The sequence below is a fragment of the Cyberlindnera jadinii genome (genome assembly GCF_001661405.1).
Source record: "Cyberlindnera jadinii NRRL Y-1542 unplaced genomic scaffold CYBJAscaffold_20, whole genome shotgun sequence".
NCBI classification, from domain to species: Eukaryota; Fungi; Ascomycota; class Saccharomycetes; order Phaffomycetales; family Wickerhamomycetaceae; genus Williopsis; species Williopsis jadinii.
The window spans coordinates 71,722-90,159 of record NW_017963671.1 but is presented as its reverse complement, the minus strand read 5'-3'; the positions used below and the strand labels follow the sequence as shown (position 1 = coordinate 90,159).

At 47.1% G+C, this 18,438-nt stretch overlaps 8 protein-coding genes across 8 annotated transcripts; 2 read left to right on the top strand and 6 right to left on the bottom strand.

Moving 5' to 3' along the window:
• CYBJADRAFT_169670 (uncharacterized protein) lies at positions 1-509 on the bottom strand. Its single transcript, XM_020215889.1, has one exon. It carries the CDS (start codon positions 432-434, stop codon positions 186-188), a length of 249 nt encoding a protein of 82 aa, XP_020068167.1. The 5' UTR covers positions 435-509; the 3' UTR covers positions 1-185.
• Positions 510-522: 13 nt separating this feature from the next.
• CYBJADRAFT_51889 (uncharacterized protein) lies at positions 523-2,680 on the bottom strand. The gene has a single exon (XM_020217757.1). It carries the CDS (start codon positions 2,616-2,618, stop codon positions 789-791), a length of 1,830 nt encoding a protein of 609 aa, XP_020068166.1. The 5' UTR covers positions 2,619-2,680; the 3' UTR covers positions 523-788.
• A 903-nt stretch (positions 2,681-3,583) lies between these two features.
• Positions 3,584-7,678, bottom strand: SSD1 (mRNA-binding translational repressor SSD1). The gene is made up of 2 exons (XM_020217758.1): positions 7,238-7,678; positions 3,584-7,123 (listed from the first exon to the last, which is right to left on the bottom strand). The coding sequence occupies exons 1-2, from the start codon at positions 7,417-7,419 to the stop codon at positions 3,766-3,768; spliced, it is 3,540 nt and encodes a 1,179-aa protein (XP_020068165.1). The 5' UTR covers positions 7,420-7,678; the 3' UTR covers positions 3,584-3,765.
• Positions 7,679-8,633: 955 nt separating this feature from the next.
• Positions 8,634-9,662, top strand: PTC4 (type 2C protein phosphatase PTC4; the record flags this gene model as incomplete). Its single annotated transcript, XM_020216947.1, has 1 exon — positions 8,634-9,662. The coding sequence occupies one exon, from the start codon at positions 8,634-8,636 to the stop codon at positions 9,660-9,662; it is 1,029 nt and encodes a 342-aa protein (XP_020068164.1).
• A 1,465-nt stretch (positions 9,663-11,127) lies between these two features.
• Positions 11,128-12,565, bottom strand: FTH1 (Fth1p; the record flags this gene model as incomplete). The annotated part of the gene is made up of 2 exons (XM_020217554.1): positions 11,389-12,565; positions 11,128-11,171 (listed from the first exon to the last, which is right to left on the bottom strand). Exons 1-2 carry the CDS (start codon positions 12,545-12,547, stop codon positions 11,128-11,130), a joined length of 1,203 nt encoding a protein of 400 aa, XP_020068163.1. The 5' UTR covers positions 12,548-12,565.
• Positions 12,566-12,668: 103 nt separating this feature from the next.
• On the bottom strand, positions 12,669-14,891 carry CYBJADRAFT_169667 (uncharacterized protein). Its single transcript, XM_020215888.1, has one exon. The coding sequence runs from the start codon at positions 14,706-14,708 to the stop codon at positions 12,714-12,716; it is 1,995 nt and encodes a 664-aa protein (XP_020068162.1). The 5' UTR covers positions 14,709-14,891; the 3' UTR covers positions 12,669-12,713.
• A 124-nt stretch (positions 14,892-15,015) lies between these two features.
• Positions 15,016-16,482, bottom strand: DTR1 (Dtr1p; the record flags this gene model as incomplete). The annotated part of the gene is made up of 1 exon (XM_020213865.1): positions 15,016-16,482. One exon carries the CDS (start codon positions 16,480-16,482, stop codon positions 15,016-15,018), a length of 1,467 nt encoding a protein of 488 aa, XP_020068161.1.
• Positions 16,483-16,908: 426 nt separating this feature from the next.
• Positions 16,909-18,432, top strand: DIT2 (putative cytochrome P450). Its single transcript, XM_020217755.1, has one exon. The coding sequence runs from the start codon at positions 16,995-16,997 to the stop codon at positions 18,423-18,425; it is 1,431 nt and encodes a 476-aa protein (XP_020068160.1). The 5' UTR covers positions 16,909-16,994; the 3' UTR covers positions 18,426-18,432.
• The last annotated feature ends 6 nt before the right edge of the window (positions 18,433-18,438 follow it).

Below are 18,438 nucleotides of genomic sequence, written 5' to 3'. Positions count from 1 at the left end.
ATATTGCAAGCGAATGTAATCAGTTTCAATGCCATATAATTGACCATGATAACAGTAATAAAAAAAAAAGAGAATAAAAAGAGAATAGCTCAAGTCAATTGAGTTATAATTCGAATGTAGTTTCATTGTAGTAATCTGTAGTAACGTGATGCAAAATTGAAAGTGTAGAGAGTAGGGTATAGTGCTTAGAATCCGGCCCAGTATAACCCATCTCTGTAACCTTCAGATAGCTTAGCAGTATCGATACCCAGCTGTCTCGCCTCCAGCTTCTTGACTTGCCAGGTCAACACGCCAACAATTCTCTTCAACCAGTTCAATTCCTGCTGCTCAGAGTACTGGTGTTGTGGCATCAAGTACAGCGTAGTGACTAGCAATGGCACGGTAGAGCCCGTGACGAAGCCTACAGCTGCTGATTTGAAAACTGGTGTTAGCATTGTGAACTTTGTAATGACTTGCGATTGATGATAGCAATGAACGTGAAGGTCAGAAGCAATGGCATCAGGGGATGAAGGAAGATCCTATGAGGGCTTTATATATTCAACTCTCGTGCCATCATCCCCCAAACCAATCTAAGCTGTTCTACTCCACCATCCGAACACCACATATGTTTCTAGGGGCTTTTTGCGGGGTCTTGGAGATCACGCACCGGTCATTTTTTTTTCCTTCTGCTCATCGCTGTGTCTTTGCTTATCGGTATGACGTCAAACAGCTTATCAATTACATCCATACATTCATATATTTGTCTCTCATTCTCTCTTTATAAACACATACAAGGCATAGCAGTCGATTCATTTCTTACGTTTGAAGAGCCCAAACAAACCTTTCTTCTTCTTTTCCGTTGGGACCTGGGAATCAGACTTGACTTGTTTGATTCCAGGGCCAGTGATCTTTTTACCAGCGCTGTAGACCGAACCATTAGATATGCTGTTTGTCATTGGACTGGAGTAGGACTTTGATCTCTCCACAGGCGTGGGATCAGCATCCAACAGACTCTTCACTTTGTAGACCCCTGAGCCGTGTGAATTTCTTCTAGAACCGTTACCATACATGCCTGCTCCACTCTTTGGGGTTTGCAGGTTGTCCATGAATTTGATTCTACCTGTGGAATTAGTCGAAACCAAGCCGAGGTAGTCAGACGGGTCATTGGCCTCGCTAGCAGTTGTATCAGTGGTTGTGGAGGTGTTCGAACACACCAGTGGGGTGCTGTATGGATCGAATATATACCTTGAATGCGCATTCTTAACTGGCGTCTCATATTTAAATGTCTCATCGTCGTCGCCCATTGAATCAAGGAATTCATTGAGATCCGAAATGCTCTTGAATGGTGTCGTCTTTGTTGATTTCTCCATGCTAATGAGGGAGTCATCAACTAGGGTCGAAGGGATAACAACTGTTGGAAGACACAATTTGGTCGATGCATAGAATGGGATTCTCTTGTTCTTAGCCGAGAGGGCGTTGTACTTCACTCTCATAGTGGATGCAATGAACAAATCTGGGGTGTACAGTGTAAATGCCTTGTTCAGCAACTTCTCAACGTCTGCCTCTCTTATCAGCTCAACAGTGACACTAATCTTCAACTCCTTTCTGCCCAAACTCTCCAAGAATTTGAAAGCGTATGCAACTATTCTATGCGCCTCGTCTCTTATGCCTTCACTCCCATATACCTCGTCAACTTCTAAATAATCATAAGGTGGTAACTTCTTATCAGAGTCACTTGGATCGTCACTTTCGTTAGTACTTGCTCGATAACCTCCATAGTAGTTCATTGGATCAAGCGCAACCTTTTCGGGAATCTGTGCTATGATGACTAGATGGTCCCCATCTTTAACAACCTGCTTCAACGTCCAATCTAATGCGCTCCACGTGTGCCGTCTACCACTGATGTAAACAGCCAAATCTCGTAAACTTGGGGGTAGCTCTTCATTCAGCGTGGACTCGTTCTTGGGCAAGGTCTCCTGCGACATGGATTTCAACTTGTGGAGATGGTCTTGTATGTACGAATTCATCCCTTCATGTGTGAAGGTTGTCGAATAAGAGTTGTAGTTTGCAATCGACGGGGTCAGCACATTTTTGTTGTTGACCGTGGTTCCAATGAACTTATCAACGTTGGTAGTCATCGACATATGGTTCGACTCAAGCTTGGTCAAGTTCTGCATTGGCAAGTAACCGTCACCGTCAAACTTCAACTTCTCCAACGAAACCCCCTTCCGGAACTGAGAATCCATCGCCATCAGCTCCTCAGGTGTCATATCAACAAGAGACTTCTTCCTCGAAGCTTCGTTATCGCCAACAAGATTCAACGCACAGCCTTTGTCGCTCACTTTCAGTATGGACTTCTTTGGAGGTGGGGGTAACTTCGGAGCCTTTGTGGGGACCGCTGACGTCGACGCCATGTTCGGGGTCAGAGAAGGGCGGCGGCCGTAGGGAATCTGGTTGAAAGAGTCAAACAGATCATTGACATCCACCTTTGGCTTGGAGTCGAACCCATAGCTCAAATCCAGCGCCTTCTTCCTCTTTGTAGCGTACTGCGGTGGAATGTATGGGGGATCATCGGGCTCAGTTGGCGTGAACGGAGCAAGCGAGTCGAACGATACCTTCCTCTTGTACGCAATAGTCATTGTTCCAAATCGAAAAAAAGCTGTTCCTGATGTGTGCAGCTCTTGATGTTCACTGCAAGGACGTAAACAGTGTGAGCTCTTGGTAGAAAGAAGAGGCGAGCTGTCCTCTTCTTAAGCAAATTGTAAACTGTGCGAGACACTAAGAGGATATAAGGAACACACAAACAGAAAAACAACACAAACACCCTTGCATTTGGCCGCTGCCCTGTTGAAATTTTCCTTGCGTGACTTTGTTTTACGGAGACCACCGTGTGTTTATTTACCCTTTTTCAATCATTCATTTATCCTACTTCTTTGCCGTTTGTTTGGCCATTTGCAACATTGCGGCCTTCCCTCATAGCTCTTTGTTTACTCTGTGCAACATATGATGTTATAGCGGGTGTTAGCCCTGGGTTGTCACTATACACCGGCTTCGCTTCGACTGCTGTTGCGGTTCTGCTTCCTCCCATGCTTTTTCCTGCCTTATCTCAGCACGTCCCACGTTTTCTCTCCCCCTATGAACAGTGCACATCACCTTTTACACAGCCCTGGCAAAAAAGGAACAGCAGAAAAGGGTTGGCGAAATGTTCTTGTCGTTCAAACTGTGAAGAGTGGGAGGGAGGGAGGGCGCGAGAGACCAAGCAGGAGCCGAGATCAGACGTTCTGAGTGTTGATGGTGATGTTCATCTTTGTCTTATCTTTTTTGCTCGCTACAGATCTTTGAGGCATAGTGTCGATAATTATTTTCTACACCAGCGGTATAAAATACTGGACACAATGGACCGGCGTAGGCAACCACAGTGAGATGTGTCACAGTTGACAATGGAGGCCACTTTTGTCGTGTTTTCTTTCGCTTGCAATCCGCCTCCTGCTCCTTGTTTCTTCTGTCCCCGGAATTGGGAACAATAGGCACGTCGGGGTTACCCGGTTCTTTCGCTGCTCGGCTACGCAGTAACTATTAAGCGGTGCTTTTATCTAATGCTTCTCCAGGGACTACAAAAACACACTATAAAACGGAAACACATGACATGAAATGGAACTTCAAACGACGAGTGGTCTCCTCAGGACATTATTATATCCCTGGAGCCCCTCAAAACAACAACAACAACAACAACAAACAATCTCAAAAAATTGATATAAACAGGTGGAAAAAACCAAGAGCAAAAGCTCAGTAGTTAGTGAATGGATTGACAGCATGGACAGTCAAACATGGCAAGGCCATACCAATCTCAGCTCTCAATAGGATTGGGACTTGGCTCAATTCGTGTATCTCTTGCACCAGATCGTCACCTTCAACTCTCAAAGGAACGTTTTGGAATAAGTCGTCCAACGTTTTGTGCTTCATCTCAGGAATACTTGGCGGTGTCAATTTCAACTTTGCAAATTCTTCACACACGGAGTCATCAGCCGATGAGCTATTTTGCAACTTTGAGGCAATCTCGTTGGTGCCTACCTTAAACTTGTTCTTGATAGAGTTACGATAACTTAAAGGTTCGCGCTCGTCATCTGGGATGTAGGTGGCAGTGTCAATTCCCTTCTCCCAGTATAGCTCCAATACGCTGTTGGCATTGTCAAATTCAGCCTTCTTTAAAGGCAGTTGATCTCCGTGTACCCTCTTTTCGATTCCAAATTCTGGAATAAAAACGTCAAAGGCACTCTCATAAACTTGTAACACAGTAGCCATAACAATCACTTGTCCTGTGGAATGTGCAATTTTGTTCAAGGTTTGGCATAAAAGAAGGTGGACACTTTGATCCTGAGCAGCCTTTGCACAATCCTTCTTGAAATTGCAGTACTCTGCAGTCATCTTTAAAGACTCCAAATCTTCATCAGTGACAACAATGGTTTCCCCGTTTCCTTTCAAAGTCTTCTTCAACTGTCTATGGACAATGATATCAGCATAGCGTCTCAAAGGCGAAGTGAAATGGGTATAGAGAGGTAAATTGAAGTAAAAGGATAAATAATTCTCCGGTTCAACTTTACCAGCGATGAAGTATTTCGATCTTGATAATGCCTTGTACAGTAAAATTTCAACACATTCTCTGGATACTTTGTCTTCGATGTTGATGATTGATGTCACAAGAGATGCAGGTGATGAAGTATCGATTTCAAATCCCATCTGTGTAACTTTGCGTTTAAAAGTCTCCAATTTTTGCAAAGTTGGCATTGGGTGCCTTCTCAAGAAAGCAGTATCTCCCAAGATGGCATAGACACGTTGTGCCACAGTACTGTTGACTTTCAGAAAGATCTCGTTGAGTACAGAACCACACAAGCTCGATTCAAATAGGTTCAGATCCAGACGAACTTTTTCGTCGTCAACTTGATCCAAAAGTGAAAGGACAACATTGCTATCCAATTTGGAACTCTCCAATCTTTGACGTTTGAACTCTCTGGATATCAATGCAATTGTCTTGACGTAATCCTTTGAAGCAGAGGAGATGTTGCCAAGTTCATCTGTATTTGCAAAGATTGAATCAATATCGTCAAAGGATAACAAATTCTTTGGTTCCACAAAACTCTCACCAATCCACACGTTATCGATTTCAAAAGTTGCTGTGTCAATCTCAAAAGCCACTGATACACTGAGGTTCTTTTCCCCCTTCTTGAAGCTAACCAAGTCGTTCAGGAATTTAGGCAACAAATGAACAGTCTTTTGAGCCAAAAAGACAGAACTGGATCTCTTTCTGGCACTTTTATCCAAAGGTGAACCTTCCCTCAAATATTGTGTAACATCAGCAATGTGAACACCAAGCTCAATCTTTTCATTGTCAATTCTCTTCACATGGATGGCATGGTCACTAAACTCACCAGTCTCTGTAATGGCCAACACATACTCATCTGTGAAATCGCGTCTCTTTGCGAACTCTTCATCCAAGTCCACGTCATCCAAATCGAAATCTTCACGCTCCACACCATCGTTATCCAAGTACTCCTCACATAAAAAGTTGTTATCTCTGAGAATAGCATCAACTTCAATCTTTGGATCGTTAATGACACCCAGTTCGGATATCAAAGTACCAAAGGGGTGTAGAGATGTAATCGGCCAACGTTTTATAGAGGCGACAAACACTTTGTTCAAGTACTTATCAACGTTCTCAACAAAGTCACGAGGTGCCTGTTCTGTTGGAATAGCAATTAGAGGAACTTTCTTATCTGTAGGTTTGAACCAAACAATCTTAGGTCTCTGAACAGGTTGTGTCTGTTCTTTAACCTGTTGTGAAGGTCTGAGTAAACCTAATGTACCTGCAAACAGTTGACCAGGAATACGGTCAATTACTGCAACAACATGTCCAGCGTATAGAGGCTTGTATTCATCGCTTATCTCTTCTTCTTCAACTAGCAGAAGTGACTGTCCTTCAACTTCAACGTCATCGTTCTTCTTTAAAGTTGGACGTTGTTTTAAAGAGCCCCTTCTTTGCAACCCACTCTCAGATTTTGATTCAGCCCCCGATGAAGATGCTTGGGTAGCGCCCGATGTATGTGTTGAGGCATCGTTATGCACATCATCAACGATGTCACCTGCAGAAGGCCCATTAGAACTATTGTTGTTATCCTTACGTCTCTTCTTTTCTTCCTTTTCTCTTTTACTTGACCAAACTTCATCAACGCTCAACAGTTCAACAGCAACCAAGTCACCTTCCAATGCTCTGTTACGATCTTTTGAGCCACAGATGAAGATATCTGCATCGAGCAAGCCATCGGTTGAGACATACGCGTCAGATCTGTTCTTCTTGTTGACTCTCAAAGTACCAACCACTAATCGTCCATCAGCAACCAAATCTGGGATTGACGATTGCGGTAAGTATGGTGCAAACAACGACTTACGACCGCTTTGTGATTGGAATCCACTTATTGAGGAGATTGAGCCACCACCGTGCGATCCACGAGACCTGTGTCCTGGTACAAATCCGCCATTTGAACCTGGTGGTGCCAAAAACTTTCCATTATCAAACTGTTGGGAGTGATTTCTTCCTTGCCTGGTTCTATTGTTGTTACTATTGTTGTTACTGTTGTTGTTGTACTGTTGGTCAAAAGATCTAGAGTTTGATCTGTAGTGACCAGATTGACGGCGTTCATGCTGCTGATGATGCGAAGGTGACAAGGTATTCTCCCTTGGTGGGAATTGGTATGGGTTTTGCTTCTGAGGAGACGCCATCGATCTTGACCGCTGATGACCTTGTTGTTGCGAATGCATCGATGGTGGCTCAACAAGAGTTGGTGGGAACTTGAACCCAGAAGGAGGTGGCATCGAAGAGCGGTCCTCGTCGTTATTGCTGGTGCCAGGCAACTCCTTACCAGCTCTTTGGGCCTGGACCTGAGCTGCCGCACGTTTAGCCTCGTTCAAACCCAGCGAGTGTCTTCTCAAGTGGCCCTGTGCAGCATTACCCTTGGAACCCGAGTTGCCGCTGTTAACAGTGGACGATGGCATTGCGAACGAACCCATCGCACCCGTCATGGAAGAAGATTGGGCACGTCTATGCGTATTGTTTGAGACACTGCCCATGCCATTACCACCACCACTACCACTACCGGTACGTCTGTGTATCTGAACAGGCAAGTTACCGCCACTACCACCGCCAACCGCACCGTGCGAACTTGAGCTCGCGCCCAACCCGGAGCCTGAAGGCGACGCTGTTTGCTGGGCCAAGAGTTGATGCTGTTGCTGCTGGACAATCTCCAATTGGCGCTGCAAGGCTATCTGCTCCATCATCAGGTTTGTCAGCTCACTTGGTGATCTTCTATGCGCAATGTGGATCTGCTTCGGGTTCTTGCCGCCGGTCGTCGTTGTGAACGAAGGCTGCTGTGGATTGTATCTCGACATTGGGGGCACTCTTCTTCAAATTCAGTGCAAAAAAAAGGGAAGGAACCAGGTATGGACAACCAAAGGAGTGTGATTCAGTAAGAAAACGCTGTAGATCGCTTATAGGGGTCTCCTTCTTGTGAGCTCCCCGTTGTGCTGCTGTCTCTGTGGGCCTGTGCGGAAGCGTCAACACGGAGTCAAAGGAATAAAGACTGGGACAACACGAGGACAGACAAAACAATCACGCCTCCTAGAAATCTCAACAGGTCTGCGAAGGTTGTGTACGAATTAGCAGTCTCCAAACAAACAAGCCAGTGAACCCGTTGTTTCTCTCTTTGCAATCGATGATAGAACTTGTTGTTGTGTTGTTTTAGTTCTTTGTGTCCACCTCGTTTGCTTATTCCGTCTTCAGGTTGGAATTTCCAAAAATTTCCCTCTCCGCTACAAATTTCTCGCCTTCAAAAGCCTGTGTGGGTGGCCCTTTGCGGTAGGGAAAACAGCGCAGGCGGCGAGGGAGGGAGGGAGGGCGAGGGCAGATTCTATGGGAGGCGCGCGGGCGCGTTTGTTGCTGAGGGAAACAGCTCTGCCGGGGGAAACAGCTCTGCCGGGGGAAACAGCTCTGCCGGGGGAAACAGCTCTGCTGAGGGAAACACATCTCCAACCGTGGCGAAGGAGCACCTGCTCAGCGGCGCAGAGGCTCCAAACAGGCCAGCTGGACAAGCCAACAAAGCATCGTCACGTGCCCAAAACGCCACCACAGTGACTGGACTTTCCCACGCACAAAGCGAAAAGATCTCCACCAAGCCTTGTGCTCGTCCTTCCATTCTTTCTTGTCTCTAAGAGCTGTAAGAACGCATCCAAATATAGATTTAAGGGTGTGAAGTCACGTCATAGCGTTTCTTCTCGCTTCCGCCTTCACGCTCGCCTGCTTACGTAAGCCCAACCGCGCGATTACATAATGCGCTCATTTTGATTACCTAAGCACGCGACAATTGTAACAAAGAAACAAACACCCGGACATCACACGCTCCACATGACAGGGCACAAAGCACAAAGCGGGAGACGACAAGACCGGCCGTGCCCGACAGGCCCAGGCGCGGGAAAACAAAAAAAGTCCGTTGGTGTTCTGTTATGCAAAAAAAAACAAAAAACCACAAAGAGATGATGTGGAGCTCAAAGCCGCTGTATGAAAGGGGAAAAAAACCAAGAAGAGAACTAAATCGGGGAAGGGAACAATGGGACAGCTGATATCACAGCCCTTGACGGATAAGACTGTTGAGCATAAGACGCTGCCCAGGTTCAGCTATGCGCTAGGGTCCATGCAGGGCTATAGGCTTACACAGGAGGATGCCCATGCGGTACACTTTCAGCGAGATTTGCCCTTCTGGGACGTTGACGGGGGCCTACGGTTGATAGACGTCAAGATATTTGCAGTGTTTGATGGGCATGGCGGCTCAGAATCATCCAGGTACCTGAGCCACGAGCTGGTTGATACGATACTGAGCCATTTGACGCAAAAGCTCGATGAGAGTGCAGATGGGGATTATGGCTTGCACTTCAGCACCACGCAAGGGCTGGTGATACACAAGATCAAGGCGGCGTTTCTACAGATGGACCAGCACCTGTACCAGCACTTGAAGTACCACGGAGCCCAATGTGGCTCCACTGCGATTGTGTGTGTGCTCATTGATAACGAACAGCTGTACTCGATCAACACAGGCGACTCGAGACTGGTGGTTTCGTACGAGGGATCTGCCAAATCCCTGTCGTACGACCACAAGCCAACACATATAGGGGAGCTCATAAGGATAAACGACGCCGGGGGCTCTGTCTCGTACAACAGGGTAGGAGGCGTGTTGGCACTCTCAAGGGCGTTTGGTGACTTCACGTTCAAGTCGAGACGACTCGCCGACAACCAGACGTTGCACTCTGAGGAGACCCAGGTCACCGTGGAGCCGGAGTGCATAACTCATCACCTCTCCATAAAGGACGAGTTCATTGTCCTGGCATGCGACGGCATATGGGATGTGTTCACAGCCCGTGACCTCGTACACTTCATAAGGCATTGTCTCGTCCTGGGCATGGTGTTACCAGCAATAACTGCAAAAGTACTGGAGCATAGCATCTCGCTTGCTAATCAGCAAACCGGCGCCGGCTTTGACAACATGACAATGATCATCATCGCCTGTCAGCAGCACGGCGAGACCTTAGAACAGTGGTATAAGAGGATCAAATCAAAGATCGAGCTCGAGAAGTTCGGGTGAGAGGACCACTTTCGCAAACCGTCTCTTCATTAGCTATTACAACTACACCTGGCTCTCGTTCCACGGAGCATCTACCCAAATGTAGAAAATTACCCGATCCGGACATTTAACTGTTTGTTTTCCGTCTTACGTAATAAACATGCCATTTTTCCTGAACCTTCCCTGCTCACTGCGTCTTTTCCCGGTATTTACAACTTTCATGTCCCTTTTACCCTTTCTCACCATCTCAACCACTCTTATCAGCGCAACCTCCTTCCGTTTTGCCGTCTCGTATCATCTCCCTGTATCATCTCTACCTAAAGGACACTGTGTAAGAGCGCAATGTACGTTGATCCTGTGTTATCAGTTGTTGAGCAGTCAGAGCTCAGCAGTAGCTCGATACAGCAGCTCACATCGACCTTCCCATCGTACTATTCCAAGATCACTTCGCAGTGTTCTGCGGTGCTGAAGGTGTACAAGCAGCTGCTGTCAATTCAGTACAAGCTGAACTCGTGGGAATTGGCGACGCTGAGACACAGCGTCAACTTCAACTTCCAGTTGCACACGGATGCCCGTAAGTTTGACATCAAAATCGCACAGAAGGCATTGCAAAAGTGTCTAGAATTGGATGCCGAGTTGGACGCGATAGCCACTCACAAGATTTCGCATTTCGTCAAAGTGATCCAGTCTCTATCGATAGAGGAATACCTCTCAGATCCAGGCACTCTGTTGCTGAAGATCTACTTCAAGGCAATACACTTGAAGACGGAGCTGGTGCAGGACGTGTCAATTGCGTATACCAAGGCCAAATTGCTCATAATAAGTTACGAATTGACCCAAATAGTGGATACCATGGACAGAGAAGAGAACCCGATAGTTCCAGACAACACAGACTTCCAGTCCACTCTGCATTCCTACAAGGATTTTGTCTCTGTGTTGATTGACCAGCTAGACAGAGCCGTCGAGCAGAAAGACATGGATCAGATCGAAGAATGCCTGGGGATCTTGAATGATGTCGAAAAGATGTACGAATCAGTTCGTGTGAACTTCTTCATCAACGAGGAGTACAACGAATGGGAACAGGACACTCAGAACCTGCTCTTATCAGCTGCTGCATCCACCGCAGGCTCAGATGAATACCAGGATGCCAAATCCCAACAGCGTTCGAGAAGAACTTCCTTAAGCTCCACAACTTCCTCGTTGAACTTCTCAACGTTGTCATCCCGTGTCACCAACGGTACGATCTCTGAGGAGTTGCCTTACTTGATGCAAGCGTTCAACGAGGCGAAGAATTTGGAGCAGGAGATCTCCAATTATCAACCTCACGTTAAGTCTCCTCTCTCGAGATCAGCCTCGATAAACCACGGAGTCAACCAACATGTCCACGCTGTACCCACAGCCACGTCTCCAAGGCTACCGTTCTCCTCCTCATTCGGTGGGTTCGGTGCACATCAAAATTCCGCTTCTTCACACCTTCAAGCCGGCTTCACAGCTCCAAAAGTTGGGTTCCAAAGTCCACTTTTGAATAACCTGTACGGTATTCATCCCACTGCTAAACAGGCATCGGTAAAGAGAATGAATTGAGATTCCCATACGTCAATCTATTACGAAAACATTCATGATATCATTTGCATTCTTACTACCATTACACATGATTCCGTTATATATGTTAGACAAATATAATATATTCAGCCAATCAAGGGGGTCAAGTTCGTAGCATTGAGGAGGTGGTTTGGAATCAAATTACTATCATCTTGTAATTGCTGACTGGACTTCATCAGCTGGTATTTCTTCAACAGCTTCTTCTTCTGAAACGACAGTGGGATCCATGGGAAATAGCCCTCTTTCTCTTGGAACCGCAAGCCTTGGATAGCTGCAATCATCACTATCCAGTATAGATTATAGCTGATTACCGAACCGTAGGTTGCTGAGTTTGTCCATCCAAAGATCGCAGAGAGGATCATCCAAAGCCCATCCATCTCTCCGTTGCAGCAGTTCACATGCCATAGGCTGTTCATGATGTCGTACGATCCAGGACCTGAGCCAACCTCCGACATGTCCTGACCATGGCATAGGTCGATGTAGTGTTGCAATTCCAATTGCCAAATCCCCTTTGAGAAAAGACCCGAAGCAATGAGATATAGCAGACAAGTTGTAGAGATGAGAAATATCTTCAGAGACATTGAATTGGACGACCTGTAGAGGTAGTAGCCAGCAATCGAGGCAACTATAACGGCAACTGTGGCACTTAAGGGGATTGTAGACAAGGGCTGTGAGATGCCGACACCTCCTACAAAGACAAATGCCTCCAGCGACTCCCTCATACACGTGATAAACGGCAGGAAGAATAGCGAGTACCTCTCCATGAAATGTTTCCACCTGGATTGGTGTGTATCTGAAGCACTGTCCCTATTGATGAGTAGGTTTGCCAACTTGACACGGAATTTCTCCTTCAGCTTAGACAAGCGTAGGAAGAAGAGGCCCATGATGCTTATGACCACACTGGCCAGCAGACTCAGGACACCCTCGTAGTAGTGCTCGCTCAGCGACCATAGATCGGTGCCTATGATGTAAAACACCATTATGAAAACACCCCCAATGATCAACGCAACGAATAGCCCTAGCAGACTACCCACCCATATCTGTAGCTTGAACTGCTTATAGAGCTTGTCACCCGCATCTGACAGCTCAACTGTCTGGTCAGGCTCAACACCGGCGGATTGGAACGTATCGATCTCTGCAGAAACGCTTTGTGGGCCTTGCTCTTCAAAGTCCTTCGCATGGTGGACTGCTAACGACTGCTTCACAAACGCCAGCAGGATGGAGACAATGATAATGATCTCCAAGGACTCTCTCAGGATGATGAAGAAGATCTCAAAGGAAAACAAGGATTCCCAGGTCATCATTGCTTGATTTATGTCCTGTGTATATGTCGCAACTTCGATAACTGATGGAATAGATAACTTTTTTTCCTAGTACTGTGGACTCGGGTGCACTCGGCTTTCACTACTCGATTGGGAAGGCATACCGGAAGAAACGCAAGATCATGATTTCACTATACAAATGGGACATTTACCCGCTCAATTGGCGGAATCCCGGGAATTTAGCAACGTAGCCATCATCCACGGTGATCGACTCGTCCTGTTCTTTCTGGATAATGGCATTTTGGTACTCGACAACTTGTCTTGAAAGCTTCGCCATAACTTCCTGTGATATACCAACTTCAAGGGCCATGTCGTGGTGGAGGTCATCGTACCAGAACTTTTCATCTCTTTTGACCAAAGTTCCATTGACAGCCTTCGCCTGAGCATCTTCCCTGAAGGTGACGAATGGGCTTGACATGACAGCTGCAAACGTTTGATCAGTTGAGCCGTTACCAGAGTTCCCTGTTGGACTCAGCGTAAACTTGGAGGTACCATTCTGGTAAGATTCCAGCACAAACACTTCTTTGTCATCAATGACAATACGCGAGCCGTACACATTGGTGACATTGGCAACGTAGGTCACATTTGGAGGGATAATCGGCTCAGTATCAACAGATATGACCAAAGGGTAAAACTTCACGTTCTTCACATTTGTAGAGATATCACCAATTTGTAGATTTGTGGAATGTGTTGATGCAACAGTCGCAGTTATAAGTTGTAAATCACCATATCTGTAGTAGTCCTGTGAGTCTACAAATGAAGCCTTCGAGGTACAGTGTAGCTCCACAGGTATCTCGGAGCCGTTCTTCAAAGTATAGGTGAAGTTGCTCTTGATATCCGCAACCGCATTAGAATACACCAACTGTTGCATACGTGGAGGAGCATTCGTGCTGTGGTGTTCTCTAAAGGCTGTCGAATTCTTGAAGTTTAACACGGAACCCTTTGCACTTTCAATCTCCTCGGACTCCCAGTGTAGCAAAGCAGCAGAGGCAATCCAATTCTGACCCACTGTACCGTTCGTAGTGCCATTCGTGATGACAATGTCCAGGGCAGCACTTGTCTTCCACAGCTCTGGAATCATTGCACTAAGGTCAATCTCCAAAGCCTTCACATCCAAGGCGTTGACACCGATTATAGGCCTCCACAACGCAGGAGAGATACCACCTGAGAAGATAACTGGTTCCGGTGCAGCCACGGACACCAGTTTGTTATTGACATACGTGTTAATGATACGCACTGGACCGTGTCCTAATAGTTCATGTCCGTTTGGCGCAAAGTACTTCTTCTCATCCTCCAAGCTGTTGGAGTACCAAAATTCCTCCTCGGCATTTCCAGAGACAAACAACGCCAACTTCAACGCTGTGGTGTTCTCAGGTACCGTTGGAATCGAGAATGACAGCAGGTTATTTGGATAGTATAGCAGTGGTGTTCTATTGGGCAGTGGCTCGATCAGCTTCGTCACTCTGTGGGCCGGGTGGTTTGTCACTGTCATATGGTTGAAGATGTCATCGTCAGAGTTTGGATCCAGGTAATACTTCACACTCAGCGTCGTGTTGAAGGCTCCCGTGAGCTTACCTCTGATGAGGTTATCCAGCTGTAACGTCACAGAGGAGTCCCCGTCTTGGAACAATGTCAGGTACTTGGAAATGTCCTTCTCAACTGACGTGTAGACCCACTCTCTGCCAGGCTCAGCCGTGGAGGTTCGCCACACAGGGATGTCATTGATGAAGACATGTGCCAGCCTATCGTACTGGATGCCGTCAACAGTGGTGTTCAGTTCCAAAACAACCCTGTTGAACTTCTTGTCTGCTGGAGGAGTAAACCGCTTCTTTGCTGGCACTCCCCAGGAGTTGCCAAACGAATGCTCCAGAATCACCTCCTGATAGACCAAGTCATCGTACAGGATGGGCAACCTCAGCTCAAACGTCTCCTTTGGACCAGTCTCGTCAGTGGACGATGTCCATCTCGACGCCATAAACAGGTCAACCCCGGCCAACAGCCTCAACATCTGTACAACAGCAACCAATGAGCACACCCTGTGGAGACAAATCCACGCCGTCGACAGCGTCTTGTGCTTGTTCGCCGGCACATCGCACGGTTGCTTCTCAATATCGTAGCCTCTGCTTTCCTCTTTCTCCTTCATATTCCGAATAGTAGAGCTGGGAATGGACCTGGCCAAGTACCTGTCCCCGAAGCTTCCTTTGTAGCCATCACCACCCCGGTTATTTGTCCCGTTGATGTAAGACTTGGTTCCGGGGACACACGGACACTGATTACATAAGCATGCGGGACACTATGTGGTAGGGACACATTGCAGCAAGTGTGCATACGTTGTGCGTCGTTAGCACGCTCTATGGATGTTTATGGATATGGATGTTGATAAATGTTTATGGATGTTGATAAATGTTGATAAAAGTTCAGACATACCCACTACTTCACCCTACACCGACTCAGCTGGCCACGCCTCGCTTCTTTTCCTCCCACTGGAGCCTCCACGCAGGGCCCTTCGCCATCAGGAGCAGCACAATGGCAAAGCCAATTATGTCCAGCAGTGCTAGCCCTGTGAAGCACCATCCAAACCCCATCTTATCCGTTAACTCGCTGATCAGGACGGACGACACAGCTGCACAGGCGTTTCTGAAGAAGTTACCAATGGCAACGTTTGTAGCAGCCTGGCCGGAGGAGCACTCGGTCAGGTACGTGGTGGTGACGACAAACACCCACGTCATGCCGAACCCTCCGAGAAAGGTAAAGACAAAGACTGCAACGACGTGGACGTGCTTGTCGATACACCATCCGTAGCCTAGCAAACCACACATACTTATGGCTAGACCAACCAATTGTAACGAGAAACGATGCTCCGGGGTATAGCGTTCAGGATGTTTACGCTTCATCCTTTTCCTCAAGTGGTCGGAGAGTCTTCCACCAATCAAGGAGCCTGTGATCAACGACACACCTGGACACACGTACGCAAACGACTGTTCAAGATGTGAGAAGCCATAGTCATCGTGTAACCTTCTAGCAAAGGTAACAGACATGCCGTAGAAGCCTGCAAAGAGTAAGCCAGAGTTGAAAGAGCACAAGAGCACAGGCTTATACTTCAGTATGCTCCAGTAGCCCTTTAAGCTTGGTTTTGGTGGTTTCGGATAATTGCAAGCCTCTTCTTCTGTGATTATTCTTCGCTGGATCAGATGAGGTTGAACAAACCATCCATTCATCGGAACCCTCGAGCCATTGCCCACAAGGCATCTCAAGGTCTCTGGAAGGAAGAACAAGATCACCAGGTACACCAGCGAGCCCAGGATAGCTAGGAACCCAAAGATCCATCTCCAATGGCCACCACTTGCAATGACAGATAAGATGGGACCCAGAATGGGGCCCAGCTGAGGCCCCATCATGAAATACGAGATGGCTCTTGCCCTCTCCTTTGGAGGAACCAGGTCTGCTATAGTTCCAGCTCCAACACTCATCACGCTTGAAGCACCAATAGCCTGAACAATCCTCAGGACGAACAAAGCACCAATGTTCGCAGGAACTGCTGCGAGTAATATGTTTGCCAGTATGAACAGCAGCAGCGACGTCAGATACAGGGTCTTTCGACCACCGAAATCTGCCCAGGAGGCCCACAGTAGCGGTGCAATGGCCATAATGGCCATAAACACCGAAACCGTCGCATTGATAGCAGTCTCTGAGGTATTGAACACCTGCTGCAGCTGTGGTAGGATTGGAATGTAGATATTACCCGTCAACGGCCCTAGGAACCCCGTTATGCTCACAATGATGATGGCAAACCACTTTCTCCTCGATGTAAATGCTGTGTATGCTGGCTTGGGCACCGGCAGCACATCTTGTTCATCAATCTTAGGCTCTGACTTCTCATTCAGCGAGGTTTCAGGCGATTTATCGTTCAAAGACATCGTCCAGAGCGTAGTTCACAGCAATATCTGCCCAGAACAGGACACCTGGGACTGTTAAATCGTCCATTGGTGCTCTTTTATACCAACCCAATGGTGTTGATTTTAATTTGCTCAGTGCGTCAATATGCTGCATGGAGGTTTAACCATAATCAACAAGAAACAACGACGAACGCCTATAGAAAGTGACTGCTCGGGCAGACAACATGGCAACCAGATGTTGATAGTCTGTGGCTATGTGGACAAGGAGCTACAACAAGGAGCTACAACAAGTTCTGGGCTTCTCCTCTGGTCTCTGGCGACAGACTGCGGAGCCAGGCACCATGAACGTCAGCGACATTGATCAGCGTCGAGCACCAAAATGAGCATATTTATGACTAGCGAACCCACGGAGGGCAGTAAAGCTCTCATCTGTGGGATATTTAAACCACTGGAAGAAACAGGAGCAAATATTATTCACTCAGATGCCTTTCTGACCACACTCTCTCTCGACAAGCCCACAGAGCTGGAAACCAATGTTGACTGCTATTTCCATCACCATCTCATTGCTACTGGCATATGCGCTTGCCAGGGTGGTGTTCCCACCCTGGAGCTTCCCTCGTAACATACCAACAGTGCCATTCTACGTCTCATTCCTGGGCACTTATACGTCGCTGGATCAGAGACAGATATACGAGAGGTATATCAGGCCGTATGAGAAGTATGGTGCCGTGAAGATTTACTTCGCCAATAGATGGAATGTGCTGGTGATCAAGCCCGAGCTCTTGCAACAAGTGTTCAGGGACGAGACGACGTTTGCCAAGTCAGGCAACCATAGGAAGATACCACGTGCCGTCTTGAGCCAGTATACTGGTGATAACGTTATCAGTGCACACGGTGCTGACTGGAAGCTTTACAGAGGTGTAATACAGAAGGCCATTCAGTTTCCAGTGAAGTCGCATCTGTATACCAACACTCTGAAGTTTGTCGAGCTGATCAGGAGAGACTGTTCGGTGCCTTTATACGTTTCAGACTATCTACAGAGGCTCTCATTGGCTAACGTCTCGATGTGTATGCTTGGTGTTGACTTCCACACGCTGGAATTGGACTGTACGTCTGAGTTGCACATGAAGCTGAAGCTGGTCAAGTCACACATATTCAAGCCTCTTTATATGAACTTCCCCATTTTAGACTCCCTGCCGATTCCCTCGAGGCTGGAAGCAAGACGACAGGTTGAATCATTCAGAAGTTACTACACAGAACAAGTGATGAAGGCCCAGGTATCTGGTGATTCTGATGTTGAATGTGCAGCCTTCCAGCTCTACACGGCTTTCAAACAGGGCAAGATTACAGCGAAGCAGATGACTGATAATTTGGTGATTATACTTGTTGCAGGGCATGAAAACCCCCAGTTGCTATTTACATCATTGCTGTACATGTTGGCCAAGTACCCCACGGTCCAGCACAGGGTTCGTCAAGAGATCTCCCAGTATGACGTTGAGTTTGTTGAACAGATGCCCTTCTTGACGAGTGTCTTGTTTGAAACGTTGAGGTTCTTTCCACCATTAGGTCAGATCATCAACAGGTGTACTTCGAAGGATACTCTTCTTGGAGACTGTATCCATATCCCCAAAGGTACGTATGTTGGTTACAACAATTACTCAACAACACACTCTTCATCGTGGCAGGAGGCTGACTCTTTCAAGCCAGAGCGATGGGGAACAGAGATGGAAGACATCATGGACTTTTACAAGCATTGCAAGAGCAGCTCAACGTTGCCAACGTTCCATGGGGGCAAAAGAGCCTGTCTTGGTGAGAGGTTTGCCATATTGGAGTGCAAGATCTTCGTCTACCAAGTTGTGAAGAACTTTGAGCTGGCCTTGGACCCCAATTGGGTTGAGAGGATAACACCAGCTGGGCCAATCTGTCCCTTCAATCTCAAGATTATATTCAAGCCCTTGGCCTAAACAAGCCCTTGGC

Coding starts and splice junctions, on each gene's coding strand:
- CYBJADRAFT_169670 (XM_020215889.1), bottom strand. CDS start 434: ATGCTAACACCAGTTTTCAAATCAGCAGCTGTAGGCTTCGTCACGGGC.
- CYBJADRAFT_51889 (XM_020217757.1), bottom strand. CDS start 2,618: ATGACTATTGCGTACAAGAGGAAGGTATCGTTCGACTCGCTTGCTCCG.
- SSD1 (XM_020217758.1), bottom strand. CDS start 7,419: ATGTCGAGATACAATCCACAGCAGCCTTCGTTCACAACGACGACCGGC. Junction 7,124..7,237: donor CAGCATCAACTCTTGGCCCA/GCAAACAGCGTC, acceptor ACGTACCGGTAG/TGGTAGTGGTGGTGGTAATG.
- CYBJADRAFT_169667 (XM_020215888.1), bottom strand. CDS start 14,708: ATGAAGGAGAAAGAGGAAAGCAGAGGCTACGATATTGAGAAGCAACCG.
- DIT2 (XM_020217755.1), top strand. CDS start 16,995: ATGTTGACTGCTATTTCCATCACCATCTCATTGCTACTGGCATATGCG.